The sequence below is a fragment of the Suncus etruscus genome, chromosome 9 (genome assembly GCF_024139225.1).
Source record: "Suncus etruscus isolate mSunEtr1 chromosome 9, mSunEtr1.pri.cur, whole genome shotgun sequence".
NCBI classification, from domain to species: Eukaryota; Metazoa; Chordata; class Mammalia; order Eulipotyphla; family Soricidae; genus Suncus; species Suncus etruscus.
The window spans coordinates 111,264,424-111,278,216 of record NC_064856.1 but is presented as its reverse complement, the minus strand read 5'-3'; the positions used below and the strand labels follow the sequence as shown (position 1 = coordinate 111,278,216).

The window sequence follows — 13,793 nt, the reverse complement described above, 5'->3', positions numbered from 1 at the left end:
GCTCAGGCAGCCCTGCCCAGCTCCCCACTCTTGCTGACCACACACAGTGTCGGGTCTGGGCCCCTAATGAGTCCCCAGTGTCCTGCGCCTTCTCTTCAAAAGCCTTATGTCTCCGTGGGGCCAGGGTCAGGTGCAGGCAATCCTACAGAATGCCTGAGGAGCCACAAGTTAACAGCCAGCACCAGGTGGCCCCACTTGCAACCCCTGGGAAAAAGGAAAAGAAATCCTGAGGCCTGCACGGGTCCTGCATGAAGACAGACTAAGGGTCCTTTCCTGCAGGGACAAGACCCACCCAAACCGAGAGGTCCACCCCACACATACACACACACATACAGGGGCACCTGCCTGGGAACCGTCGTCCTTGGCCTGCTTGATGTTCTGTCGCCCATCCACCCAGTAGATGAATCTGTCCAGGGGGTCGTAGTCCATGGCCCGGACATTCCGTAGCCCGTGGATGGGCAGGACCAGGTCCGGGTTCTGCTGGTCATCAGGGATCATGCGGCTGATGGCACCTTTCTGGCTGAATAGCAGGAAGGTGGTGGGTGCTGGGGGAGGAAAAAGGGGATTGTGGTCAGGACCGGGAGGTGCCAGGCAGACACAGGTGACAAGTGAGCAGGAGCAGCTGTGGCCTGCAGGGATGGTGGACGGGACCACACAGGTGATGTCTGCGTCCTGGCGGTCCTGATGCCTCAACCAGAAACCCAGAGGCTGGAGTGATGTTCAAAGGGACTTTATGCAGTGCAGGCCAGTGCTGGATGTCTGGTCCTGCATAGGAAAGACTCAGGAGCAATGTTCTAGGAGTACTCTTGGAGCACAACCTGGTATGCCCCAAAATCAGAAAAGAAAAAAGCCCGACACAAGGGGCAGAAAAATCGTTAACTCCATGGGCTGCCACACGTACATGAGGCCTCAAGTAGTTCAGTCCCAACATGCATAGCCACCAACCCCACATTCTGTCTGTCTCGACAGCTTGAGGAGGCCCAGACACTGAGCTAAGCACTGCTAGGAATGGCCTCAGACAATCTGAGCACTGTTGGCGACGTTCTTCCCTGTCCCCACAAAAGAGGTAAAAACTGGGCCCAAGTGGTGGCGCAAGCGGTAAGGCGTCTGCCTTGCCTGCACAAGCCTAGGACAGACTGCGGTTCGATCCCCCAGCATTCCATATGGTCTGCCAAGCCAGGAGCAATTTCTGAGCACATAGCCAGGAATAACCCCTGAGTATCACCGAGTGTGGTCCACAGAACAAAAATAAAGTTATATGGGACCAGAGAGATAGTACAGAGGTAGGGCATTTGCTTTGCATGCAGCCGACCTGGGAGGGACCTAGTTCGAGTCCCAGCATCCCATATGATCCCCCAGCCTGTCTGGGGCAATTTCTGAGTACAAAACCAGGAGTGACCTTTGAGCACGTGTGGGTGTTGCCCAGAAACCAATCAATCAATAAAGTTAAATAATCTCAGGGGCCGGAGCAATAGGGCTGTAAGGCATTTGCCCTTGCAAGCAGCTAACACAGGACGAATGGGATTCAAATCCCGGCATCTCAATACGGTTCCCTAAGCCTGCCAGGAATAACTCCTTAGTGCCACCAGGTGTGACTCAAAAAATAAATAAATAAATAGATAGATAAATAAATAAATAGATAAAATAAAATAAAATTTCAGGGGCCAGAGAGATAGCATAGCAGTAAGGCATTTGCCTTGCACGTGGCCAACACAGGACGGACCTGGTTCGAATCTCAGCATCCCATATGGTCCCCTGAACCTGCCAGGAGCAACTTCTGAGCACAGAGCCAGGAGTAACCCCTGAGCATGCTGGGTTTAGACCCCACCTTCCAAAAAAAAAAAAAAAAAAAAAAACAGAAATAGAGGAGAGGAAGCCCACTGTTCAGGGCACGAACCTCCCCACAGTGATCGGCCTTCCCCACCCACGGTGTCTGGGTGAAGCTCCAGCTTAACTACCAGGCCAGACCTCTGGGCCACAGCCCACACCGTGCAGTGCACAACCCGCCCACTCTCCAGGTGCTCCAAGGCACCAATGGAGAGGCTCTCCCCCTCCGCCTCCTGGTGTGGGGATCACGGGGCCCTTACGACTGCAGTTGCGGCTGCTGGGATCCAGGGTATAGTGCGAGGCACAGCTGCAGCGGTGGCCGCCGGGCACAGCTAGGCACAGTTGCCCACACTGCCCGTTGGCCTGCGCACAGTCGTTGGCACCGTCCTGGCGGGACGAGTGGAAGACCAGGATGTCCATCACGAAGTCCAGGTGGCCCTGGATGAGGGTGCGGTTCCGCCCACTGCGCTTGTCGGCCCGCTCTATGCTGTGGAGGTTCCAGTCGGTCCAGTAGATGTAGTCGCTGTACTGGGTCAGGCCGAATGGGTGCGGGAGGTCATCGGCGATCACCACCCGGTCCTGGCCTGTGGGAACACGCAAGCTTGCTCAGTCGGGCCCTGGGCAGGTCGGTGAGCTGTCCAGGCCTCAGTTTCCCCGTCTGTGATAAACCAGTTACAGTGCGCATAGGGGCAGGGGGAAAAGGCCTGAGTTCGGTCCGCAAACGTGGGGACCCATCACTGCCCAGCCAGGCCGGGGTGACCCTACGGATCCTCACCCAGCATATCCGATGACTCGATCATGTTGGTGTCCAGGTCGGTCCAGTAGAGACGCTGGTCAGCGTAGTCGATGGTCAGGTCATTGGCACGGCCGACCTTGTCCACCAGCATCACAGCACCACTGCCATCCATGCCAGCCCGCACGATTCGAGGCTTCCCGCCCCACTCGGTCCAGTAGAGGTAGCTGGGGACAGGCCAGGGGTGCACACGGTGGGCTCCAGGGTATCCACTCACCCTCTCAGCCCGCTCTCCCCCTGCAGGGTTTGTCCACCACCCTGGGAGCAAGGGGAGACAGGAGCTGACACCCCAATTTTGTAGACGGGGCAACTGTCCATCTACCAGGCCCAGAGGACAGCTCTGGAGGACAAACTCAGAGTTTCAGAAGCGGAGACGGCTACTTGTCCCTTCCAGTGGGTCCCCAGTGGATCCAACTGCAGTCAATGGTGCCAGGAAGTAAGGTCGGGTTCTGATCAGATTGTATGCAGTACATGCCCAGATGACCCTGCCAAAGCTCTTGCACTGGCTCTGGTGGGGACCCGGTTCTGGGGACCTGGTTCTGGGCCTAGGCACAGGCATGGGGGTAAAGGAGTAACAAGATCTCCAAGAAATTTTCACTGGGCCTCTGTGCCGGGATGACCAGGCAGTGGCCGAGTCTGGGGACAGGACGTTAGAGACACAGGAGAGGAGATGAATGAAGTCTGGGGACAGGATGTGGGACACAAGACAGGCCACGACCTAAGTCTGGGGACAGGATATGACATGGGCCTGGTCTGGGACAGGACACAGGGGACACAGGACACGGCCCAAGTCTGAGGCCAGGACGCAGGGGACACAGAATATGGCCTGCTCTGGAGACAGGATATGGGGATACAGGACAGGAGATGGCCTGACCCTGGGGACAAGACACAGAAGACACAGGATTCAATTCAGGACCCCTAACCTCGCTCGCCCTCTCTCTCATGCCTGGAACCTTCTAGGTGCTGTGTCCTGACAATTCATTCCCTATCAGCTTAAGCGCGGACCGGTGCAGTCCCCAAAGTCCCCAGGGCCTAGCCAAGGACAGTCACAGCGAGACACGGGGGCCACCATTATCCCTTCCAAGTCCCAGCCTGAGACCGCTGCAGAAATGGGACCTGGCCCTGCCCTGCACACACGGTCCTCACCCTCTCGTGGGGTCCAGGGCGAGTGACCGCGGGTTGTCCAAGTCCTTCCACACGAGGACCTGCCGGAACTGCCCGTCCAGCCGGGCCACCTCGATCCTGTTGGTCCCGGTGTCGGCCCAGTACAGGTTTTTGCCCAGCCAGTCCACGGCCATGCCCTCGGGGTAGTCGAGGCCAAACTGTACCACGTGCTCCACGGAGCTGCCATTCAGGAAGGCTCGGCTGATGGTCTGGGGGAGAAGTGGGGTCAGTGGCGGCTCCAGCCGGCATGAGGGCCGAGGCGCAGTATCAAAGGGTTTTAATATTTGACTTTACAAATTTTGGGGTTTTTTGTTTTTGTTTTTGTTTTTTTGTTTTGGGGCCACGCCCAGCAGCATTCAGGGCTTACTCCTGGCTCTGTGCTCAGAAATCACTCCTGGCAGGCTCGAGGGACCCTATGGGATGCTGGAGATGGAATATGGGTTGGTTACATGCAAGGCAAATGAAAGGCAAATGCTACCACTGTGCTATCACTCCAGCCCCAGAGTTTTTATTTTAGTTTATAAAACGTATCTTTGATGTGGGAAAGGGTGCAGGCTAGAAGCTGGGGTGTGACTCACATACGTAAGGCCAGACCTAGGCCACTGAGCCGCCCCCAGGCCTGGAAGTCTGCATAAGAAGGTCTGAAAGGTGGCCTCAGGGAGTACTGGGCAATATTTGTATGTTATTTACTTCCCACTTGCTCACTCAGCTGCCTCAAGAATAGGCCAGAAGGGCTGGACACAGTGGTAGGGTGTTTGCCTTGCATGCACCCGACCCAGAATGGACCCAGGTTAAATCCCTGGCATCCCATTTGGTTCCCCAAGCCTGCTAGGAACGATTTCTGAGCGTAGAGCCAGGAATAACCCCTGAGCACTGCTGGATATGACTCAAACACCAAACAAAACAAGAAAACAAAAATAAGGCCAGAGCAACAGGTCAGTCAGTTTAGGGCACTCACCTTTAACGCGGCTGACCCAGATGCAAACCCTCAACACTGCCTCCCTTCTCCGTTAAAAAAAAAAAAAGGGCAGATTAAAAAGAGCTACTGCTGGCAGGAAAGAGCAGACACAACAGCCCCTCACTCAGGGGTTGGCTGAGAATGGCCAGAAGGTGTATTGGGGCTCTAGGGCACAGCAGGGGAGGGGAGGTCAGGTCCCCAAATCAGTAGATGCTGCATCCAGGGGGTGGGCATGAGGACAGGTCAGGGGGATAACTACACCTGGTCGTAGCATATAGAAACAGGGTTCCTGTCAGAGACAGCACAGCAGGGAGGGCGTTTGCCTTGCACGCAGATGACCTGGGTTTGAATCCCGACATCCCATAGGGTGCCCTGAGCACTGCCAGGAATGATTCCTGAGCACAGTCAGCAGTAACCCCTAAGCACTGCGAAGTGAGGCCCCCAAATGAGACAAAATAAAAACAGAAAAGGGGGTCCCCATGAGTCCCAGAAACCACGAGTTCTTTCCCAACCATCTCAGTCCGGGCGCAAGGTAGCACCCTAAGCCCTCGCCCTGCCTTCCCAGGCGCCCACCTTCAGGCCCACGTCCGTCCAGTAGATGCGGTTGTCGGCCACATCGAAGTCGAGCGCCGAGGCCTCCTTGACGCCCGTGAGCGGGATGGCGGCGTCGTTGTGGCTGGTCTCCAGGGAGATGCGGTGCACGGCCGCACGGCTGCTGAACACCAGGAAGGCCTCGGGCACCACGCACGTCCGCAGGTCCCCCAGCAGTTCCAGGCCCATGGGGCAGCCGCATCGCGTGGCATGGGGCGTGAAGAAGCAGAGATGGGAGCAGCCGCCATTCTGGTCCGCGCACGGGTTGGTCCCTGCAGGGGACAGGCAGCGTGAGTGTGGCCAAGGCAGGGGAATAAGGCAGGCAGTCAAGCCTCCTAAACAGAACTCAGCCAGACAGGACACAACTCCACTTCGGGCACCCCCAGACCCTGAACTGGTTAGACACCCCCTGACTGAGTCTCCATAAAGACTCTGCACTGGGGTTCACCCCACAAAGTGGGGTGCACCAACTCCCATTCCATGGAGCTGCTGCATATGGTTAGACCCAGGATGCAGGTGTTTGGGGAAGCTCTGCATGGGGAGCCCCCAGAAATGAAGCCAGATATCCCCCAGAACCCTCAGATATTAGCTTGTGGAGCGACAGCACAGCAGGGAAGGTGCTTGCCTTATAGGAGGCCAACCCAGGTTCTATCCCCAGCATACCATAGGGTACCCCGAGCACTGCCTGAAGTGACCCCCCCCCCAGCACCGCTAGGTGTGGCTCCAAAAAGAAAAGAAATAGTTGGGGCCGGAGCAATAGCATAGCAGTAGAGCATTTGCCTTGAATACGGCCAATCCGGGACAGACCCAGGTTGGATCCCCGGCATACCATATGGTCCCCCTGAGCCTGCCAGGAGCAATTTCTGAGTGCAGAGCCAAGAGTAACCCCTGAGTGCGGCCAGGTGTGGCCCAAAAACAAACCAAAAGAAAAAGAAAAGTGTAGGTGTACCTATCTGAGACCCTGGAATTATGTGTAGCTACCTAAGACCCACCCATTTCTGGGAGGGGTCTTGGGAACTGAATATTAGGTGTGACCTTACCTGATAGACCCCGCCCATTCCTGGGAGGGGTCTTGGAATAAGTAGATAAACCTTGGAGCGAGGGGATTAGGGTCTCTGCCCTTTCTGCGCTGCTGGGCGCTCTGGCTTTTGGGTCTCTGCCTCTTTTGGTGTTTGACCAGGATGGAGGCCAAAGGGAGATGGCTAAAAGAAGTTTAGATGCAGGGTAGCCTAGAATGGCTGATTGCTTAATTGGTTATGATATGGGCCACACATGTGGTAAATAGGGATGAATAAAGCTGATACTTCCTGATGCCTGCCTGTGAGTGATTTCGCCTTTCACCTGGGCCTGGGACCCGCCGGCTGGATGGGGCTGCTGAGCCACGTGGCCTGGGATGGCAGAGAGAAATCCATCGCCATCCACCGCCATCCAGCCCCATCGTTAATTATTTGATACTACAGAAAAGAAATAGTAGCTTCTGAGTACTGAGCGATTGCCGCCCCAGTTGCTGTTTTCACCCCTCCACCTGGACACCCAACCACTGCTCTAGCTTCAAACAGACCAGCAGCAGCCTCGAACCCCGTCGGCAGTGCCCCAGAGGCAGCCGACTCACCAGCCACCTTGGCCACATTCACGGCCTTGAGCCCCATGAGGTCGGGCAGCTGGTCCACGATGACGTCCCGGCTGGCCTTGACCTTGTGCACCCGCTCGATGCTGCGCCGCTGCCAGTCGGTCCAGTAGATGAAGTCCCCGAGCAGCGTGAAGCCGAAGATGTGGGGCAGCTTGTCCTCCAGGAGCGTCCGCCTCTTTGTCCCGTCCACATCAATCACCTGCGGGATGGGAGCCTCAGGTCAGCATAGGCAGGAGCCTCCCAGGAGAGACAGGAGCCCCAGAGCGTCCTGAACCTCGCCAGGATATGGCAGAGCCCCGCCTCCCTGCCCAAGTGTGACTGCTGGGTTGCAGGCATACTGGGGGCATGTCTGGTACCCCTGGCACACCAGCGAGCAGTGAATGCCAGCATGGATTTATATGTGAGTCTCAGGCATAGGCAGGCTCTGAGGGAGGAGGTCTGAAATCGATTCGTGATGTCTGCTGGGTGCAGCCACAGAGCTGAAGGCATCAATTATCAATGTCTGCAGGGATGCAGACTGGCTTCCAGCACCATCACACAGAACTGAAGGAATCAGTTCGTTACATCTGCAGGGTTGTGGCCTGGCCTCCAGCAATGACACGCATCGGTTAGCAATGTTTGCTCGGATGCGGCCAGCCTCCTGCACCCTCCACACTGCTGTGTTTCCAGAGCACAATGACGCTCATACTGAACACCAGGGCAACACTGCTGCAAGCTGAGGCCTGGATTCTTGCTTGCCAGTGTCAAGGATCAGGGGCCACAAACTTCAGAGTCTGGGGTTTTCTGGCCCAAACACACTGGAAGCCACTGACTCAGATCTGTTTTGTTTTTGTTTTTGGGCCACATCCGGCTCAGGTGTGACTCAAGTGTTACTCCTGGGTCCGCACTCAGAAATTACTTCTGGCAGGCTTGGGAGACCCAATGGGATGCTAGGTATCAAACCCAAGTCTTCCATGTGCAAGGCAAATTCCCTACCCGCTGTGCTATCATATCACTCCAGCCCCAACTATTTCTGATCTTTAAAACAGAGCCTTTAGGGCAGGGGTCTCAAACTCAATTTACCTGGGGGCTGCAGGAGGCAAAGTCTGGGTGATCCTTGAGTGCAAAGTCAGTAGTAAGCCTTGAACATTGGGGGGTGTGACCCAAACAACTAAAACAAAACAAAACAAAGAAAGATTCCTCTAGGGCAAGGCCACAAAATGTTGTACAGAGGGCCGCAAACGACCGAGGGCCACGAGTTTGAGACCCCTGCTTTAGGGGCCGGAGAGATCGCACAGCGGTAGGGCATTTGCCTTGCAAGCAGCCGACCCAGGACCAATGGTGGTTCGAATCCTGGCATCCCATTTTGTCCCCTATACCTGCCAGGAGCGATTTCTGAGCACAGAGCCAGGAGTAACCCCTGAGCTCTGCTGGGTATGGCCCAAAACCAAACAAAATAAAAAATAAAAAAACAGAGCCTTTAGGGGTTTGATGAAAACATCAGGCACAAAACTATACAGGTGAGGCTGACCGTCCAACATGTGAATGCCTGGAGCCACAGCACAGAAGCAGGGTGGGAAATGCCAGGTGACACGCCCCCCCCCCCCCCATGCAGAGGAACTGAGGAGGACAGGGGAGCGGGCACAACCCACCTCAATCTTGTCAGTCTTGGCGTCCCCCCAGTACAGCTTGCCCTCCTGCAGGTCCAGGGCCAGGCCGTTGGGCCAGCCCAGAGATGTATTCACCAGCACACGCCGGTCTTGCCCATCCAGGCTGGCACACTCAATCTTGGGGTGCTCCCCCCAGTCGGTCCAGTACATGAGGCTGCAGAAGTAGAGGCCCAAGACAATGAAGATGAGGCACCCCCAGGCCAGCGCCCCAACCCCCTGAGGGAAGGCAAGGACAGCAGGAACAGAGGAGCACCCAGGGTGGGTTTGGTGGCACAGGGGTGGGGAAGAGCAGGGACCCCGGGGGTCGCTGTGAGGGGCCCATGGACAGAATCAGGGTCTAGAGGGTTGGGGGGTAGAGTCAGTCCCTCCCATATCCATATCTGACTGGTCACCAATCCCTAGCCACTAATGTCTCCACACTTGAACCTGACCCCTTTGTGGGACTCCTCAGACTCTCAGCAGGGCTGGAAAGCCCAGAACTCTGCACCAACCCCCCAAAACTCAAGAAACTACTTCCCTGGTGTGTCCCCCATAACTGACCCTCTCCTGTCCCCCACTCTGTGCAGAAGCAAAAAGTCTAACCCAGCCCCATACCTGCCAAAGTCCCCTGCAACTGTCCACAGGATGGGACCAGAGTAACAGCACAGCAGGAAGGACGTTTGCCTTGCATGCGGCTGACCCACGTTCGATCCCCAACATCCCATGGATCCCCTGAGCCAGTCAAGAGTAATTTCTAATAGCAGAGTCAGGAGGAACCTCTGAGCACCACCGGGTGTGGCCCAAAAACACAAACATAAAACTGTCCCTGGGACACCCCAAAGGGATCCCCCACATCTCATCTCCAGCCCCATGATGGAGCTGCGTCCATCTCCTCCCCTCGATCTCTTGCTGTCCTGCTCACAGCCCCTCAGGTTCCCAGCTGCTCCTCTACAAAGTTTGGGGGAAACTCCACCAGGCTCCGACTGACTGCACAGACTGACCAGCTCTCGGATTCATTGAGCCCTGAAATGACCTGGAAGCAGATGGGTGCAACCACGCCCTCCAGCTGTGTGGCCACAGCCAAATCCTCAACCTTTCTGGGCTCCACTTCCTCAGTTGAACTGGAGGAAAAAGTGAAGAGGGGGGTGTGCCTCATCCCTGTCCCCTTTGAGGTCCCCCCAAAACTTGGGAACAAGTTTTAAATTGTAACTTCCACAAGCCCTCAGGACCCTGCAAGCAAGAGAACATTCCAGAACGTATGCCGCTGCCCCACTCACCCCCTCACAGGGTGCACCACGATGGCCCGAGGCTCGTCCAGGTCCTCGGACACCAGGATCTTGCGGGAGGTGCCGTTGAGGCGCGTGACCTCGATACGGTCGGTGCCCGTGTCGGTCCAGTAGAGGTTGCGGGCCACCCAGTCCACCGCGATGCCGTCGGGGTCGCTGACCTCGGAGCTGACCAGTGTCTGCGCCCCGGAGCCGTCCAGACGTGCCCGGCGGATGGCACGCACCTCATCATCCGTCCAGTACACGTGGCCCTCGAGCGGGTCGTAGTCGATGGCGATGGCGTGGTGGATGTCGGCCACCTGCAGGACGATGTCCGTGAAGTCCGGCGTGTCCAGCGAGATCTGTCGCAGGTCCGTGCGCCGGGCCAGCAGCAGTACCTCCTCGGCGCCTGCAGGGACATCAGCGAGCTCGGGATGAGAGGCGGGCACAGGGCTGGGCACCAGTGGGCCCTCAGCCTCACTAGGCCCTGTGTGCTGGCACAGGCGGCTGCTGCTGCAGAGAGGGGGGTCAGCCAAGAGGCTCACAGTACAGCCTCCTCGCTCGCTCCTCTCCTGCCTAGGCACTGGACACTGGGCTCCTCAAAGCATGCAATGCTCCTGCCCCCTGCCAGCCCTCACCCAGCTGCAGGGATGCTGCCTCCTGCATGGCAGAGAAGGTGGGGCTGCCCAGGGGTCCCCAGGAACAGTCTGGACTTTCTGGTCTCCCCATGCTAGGCCTGCAAATCTACCACATGCCCAAGCTACGTCTGGCATCTCGGGGCCCAGGGGATCCAAAAATGGACACTTCTCCCAGTGCTGGGCACCACCTCTGGTCTCAGGAACCCTGAGGTTTGGGGACCACTCAGGGCAATTAGGCTTGCCTGCAAGGACCCCAGGGTGTGTGTGGTGGGAGTGGCAGACGTTGACCGCCTGCCCTGTCTTCTCACAGAACCTCTCGAACCCAGGCTCAGGGAAGGCACTGGGCACCTGGTTCTGCACTAGGGGACACCCACATGGTAGCAACAGCAAAAGGAGATCAGAGTTGGGGAAACTGAGGCACAGGCCAGGCTCAAACATGCGCCAAGAAGCCCCATTACCATAGTGCCCCCAACACCCTAATTCAGTTCTAGCCTCACAGGACACCTGAACACAGCCTGGCCACCCCCATCCTTGGGTTCCATCACCTAAGATCAACGTCCTCTGCACACCACCCCAAAATGTATGTGACCTCTTTACCCTAAGGGCAGAAACTGAGCTCCAGGACACAGAGCAGCCACAGACAGATGATCCCACCAAATGAAGCCCGAAAGTGGGAGCACAGTGCCAGCTCCCCAGCACTTGGCTCAGCTGGACTCGGGCCTGGGGTTGGTTTCGGAATCTAAGGCTGAGATCAGGGGCCAGAAGCAGGGTTACCCCCACGATGCATTTGCACTCCCCCCAGCAGGGCCTCCAAATCCAGGGTCAAGAGAGGTGGGATTCTGGGCTGTTCAGGGAGTCTCCAGAATTCAGAGGGGCTGTGACGCCCCCCGCAGGTCCTGAGCTATCAAGGAACATATGCCCCACAGTCCCCCAAAATCAGGCCAGCCCCACATCTCCAGCCCAAACACAGGCTCACACCCCTGCAGGGAGCCCCTTTTTCCGGCTGAGCGCTGCAGCACACCAGGCTGAGCTAATAGCAGGTGATAATTAGCCCCAAAGGGGGGCTCTGACACCCGCCAGGCAGGGCTTTGAGGTTCCAGAGTTTTGCAGAAAATGGAGAAACTGGGCTGAAGAGATGCGGCTGCTGAGGCTGGAGGCAGGGCTCAGGCTGGGGGCAACTGGGAGCAACTTATGGGGGGTCCTGGGGACGGGTCCCAGGGTCCCCCTGGTGCCTGCGCAGAAGAGACCCCACTGCAGTTCCTGGAACTTCCTTCAGGGGCGCCCCTGAGCTCTGCTTCCTGCGCATGCGCATATGCAGAAGTAAGCAGGCAACACCCCAAGGTGGGTTAGGCCAGGCAGTCCCATCCTTGCTAGGGTGCAGGGTGTAGAGAGCACTTCTGAACGCTGCGACGCTGAGTCCAGTTAAGCCAGGGTCATGGGTAGGGCCAGCTCCAGCCTGTCTCAAGCTAGAGGCCATCCAGACCCAGCTTTGTAAGCAAAAGGCCCCAGGTTCTATCCCTGTCACTGCAGGATTCCCCCATGAATTTCGAGCAGGAGTTGGGTCCCACCCACCGAAACCCGGAGTGAATGAATGAATGAATGAATGAATGAATGAATGAATGAATGAATGAATGAAGGGAGCTGAAAGCAGGACAGTGGGCAGGCAGCTGTATCCTCCAATACCAGGCTAGTGTGTCCACAAAAACCTGCCAAGTGTGGCAACCCTACTGGGGTCTCTACCTTGACTCAGCTGGGCCCACCTGCTCTCCGAGGCCCCTGCAGGGAGGGGGGGGCTGGAACAGAGTTGGGGTGCCCAGATTCAGACCCTTAGAAGCAGCAGTCTTAATCCTCCTCCCTGCAGTTCTGGGCCAGGGGTCCGTGGGGCTATGCTGTCCAATCACAGGAAGGGACACCCGCGACCACAGGGTCAACCCAACTCAGTACTTTACAGCTGACCAGGATCTTCTGAATGTCTGAGGGTCCAGGGTCCTGAACCTCTCCAGCAGGGCCCAAACCCAGGAGCGATCGGGAGCAACCCCACCTGACAGCAGTGCCCGGATCCAGCACCCCAGAACCCACAAGCACCCTGGGTATGCTTCCACATTGGTGGGCCTGGGAGATGCTCCCAGAACCCCAGCAGATCTCTAGGTAGGCCAGGCTGGCACTGAAGAAGGGGGTTTGGAGGGGCATAGAGATGGGTCAGGGAGGAGGGAAGGGAGAGAGAGAGAGAAGGGACGCAAGGAGGGGAAGGGATGGGAGTCCCTGAGGAACAGAGTCCCTGCCTGCTAGAACAGACCACCCGAGATTACAAGATAGGGGCTCAAGAAATAGACACACACCAGGGGAACTCAAAGGGGAGCACACAGCCGCCACCAGTCCAGGCAGGGGACAGGGCATGGGCATACTCTGGGGCCCCCCCAGAACCAGGCCTCAGGAAAGAGGAGCCTGCCCAAGGGAGTTTGGGATGCAGTGGGGAGACAAGCTGGGAAGTGAAACCCGGGGTGTCCAGCTGCAGGGGGACAACTGTCCCTGGGGGTGGCATGTGCCACTCTATGGCAGAGCTCAGGCCCCTCCACGCAGGCCCGGGGCAACCCAGGGGACCCCCAAACAAACATCAGTCCAGGCTTGCAGTGGTCCTGGTTCCAGGAGGACAAGCCCTTAGAGGTCTGTTCGCTGTACCTCCACCCCAGCCCCCAAAAGGAAGGTGAGGGGCATGGCCCCCAGGCCTGTTCCTGGGGTGTCCTAAGACTATCCTGAGCCGGTCCTGAGCCACAGCACTGAGCACAGCAGCTGCCTGGCCTCGGGGTGCCCCCCTCTTCCCTTTGACCTACTTCCCAGGCACCAATGGCCAGTTCTGCCACAAGTGCCAGCCCAGCTAACATCCAGAAACCTCCAGAACTAGACTGGCTGCACGACGGCCCCCAGCTGTCGGGACGCCCATGGACCAGACATGAACCTCCTGATGCTCCCAGCCAGCCACGGCCCCCCAGGGATTCAGTCCACTTGTCTATGAGGGGTCAGACTCCCATCCAACCCTCTCCCAGGGAGCATGGCCAGAAGACATCCACACACACTCCTGACCCCCAGGGAACACGGTCAGGAGACACCCACACCCACACACACACCCTTGACCCCCAGAAAAGGGAGATGATCCCTGTCCAGAAGCCGAGTGCTAAGTTTTTGTTTGTTTTGGTTTTGCTTTGGTTTTAGGGCCACTCCCAGCGGTGCACCGGGGTTACTCCTGGCTCTGTACTCAGAAATCGCTCCTGGCAGTGCCCGGGGACCATATGGGATGTCGG

The 13,793-nt window shown here is 57.4% G+C and overlaps 1 protein-coding gene across 1 annotated transcript in view; it reads right to left on the bottom strand.

Annotated features, from left to right (window-relative positions):
* The window catches only part of LRP5 (LDL receptor related protein 5), a 54,727-nt gene that overhangs the window by 16,203 nt on the left and 24,731 nt on the right, over nt 1–13,793 (bottom strand). The window contains exons 6-13 of the mRNA XM_049781186.1: nt 9,869–10,265; nt 8,595–8,766; nt 6,946–7,162; nt 5,316–5,605; nt 3,767–3,993; nt 2,603–2,787; nt 2,088–2,411; nt 346–545 (exon numbers count right to left, since the gene is read on the bottom strand). Of these exons, the coding sequence (XP_049637143.1) occupies nt 346–545; nt 2,088–2,411; nt 2,603–2,787; nt 3,767–3,993; nt 5,316–5,605; nt 6,946–7,162; nt 8,595–8,766; nt 9,869–10,265 (2,012 nt within the window). The remainder of the gene's footprint in view (nt 1–345; nt 546–2,087; nt 2,412–2,602; nt 2,788–3,766; nt 3,994–5,315; nt 5,606–6,945; nt 7,163–8,594; nt 8,767–9,868; nt 10,266–13,793) is intronic.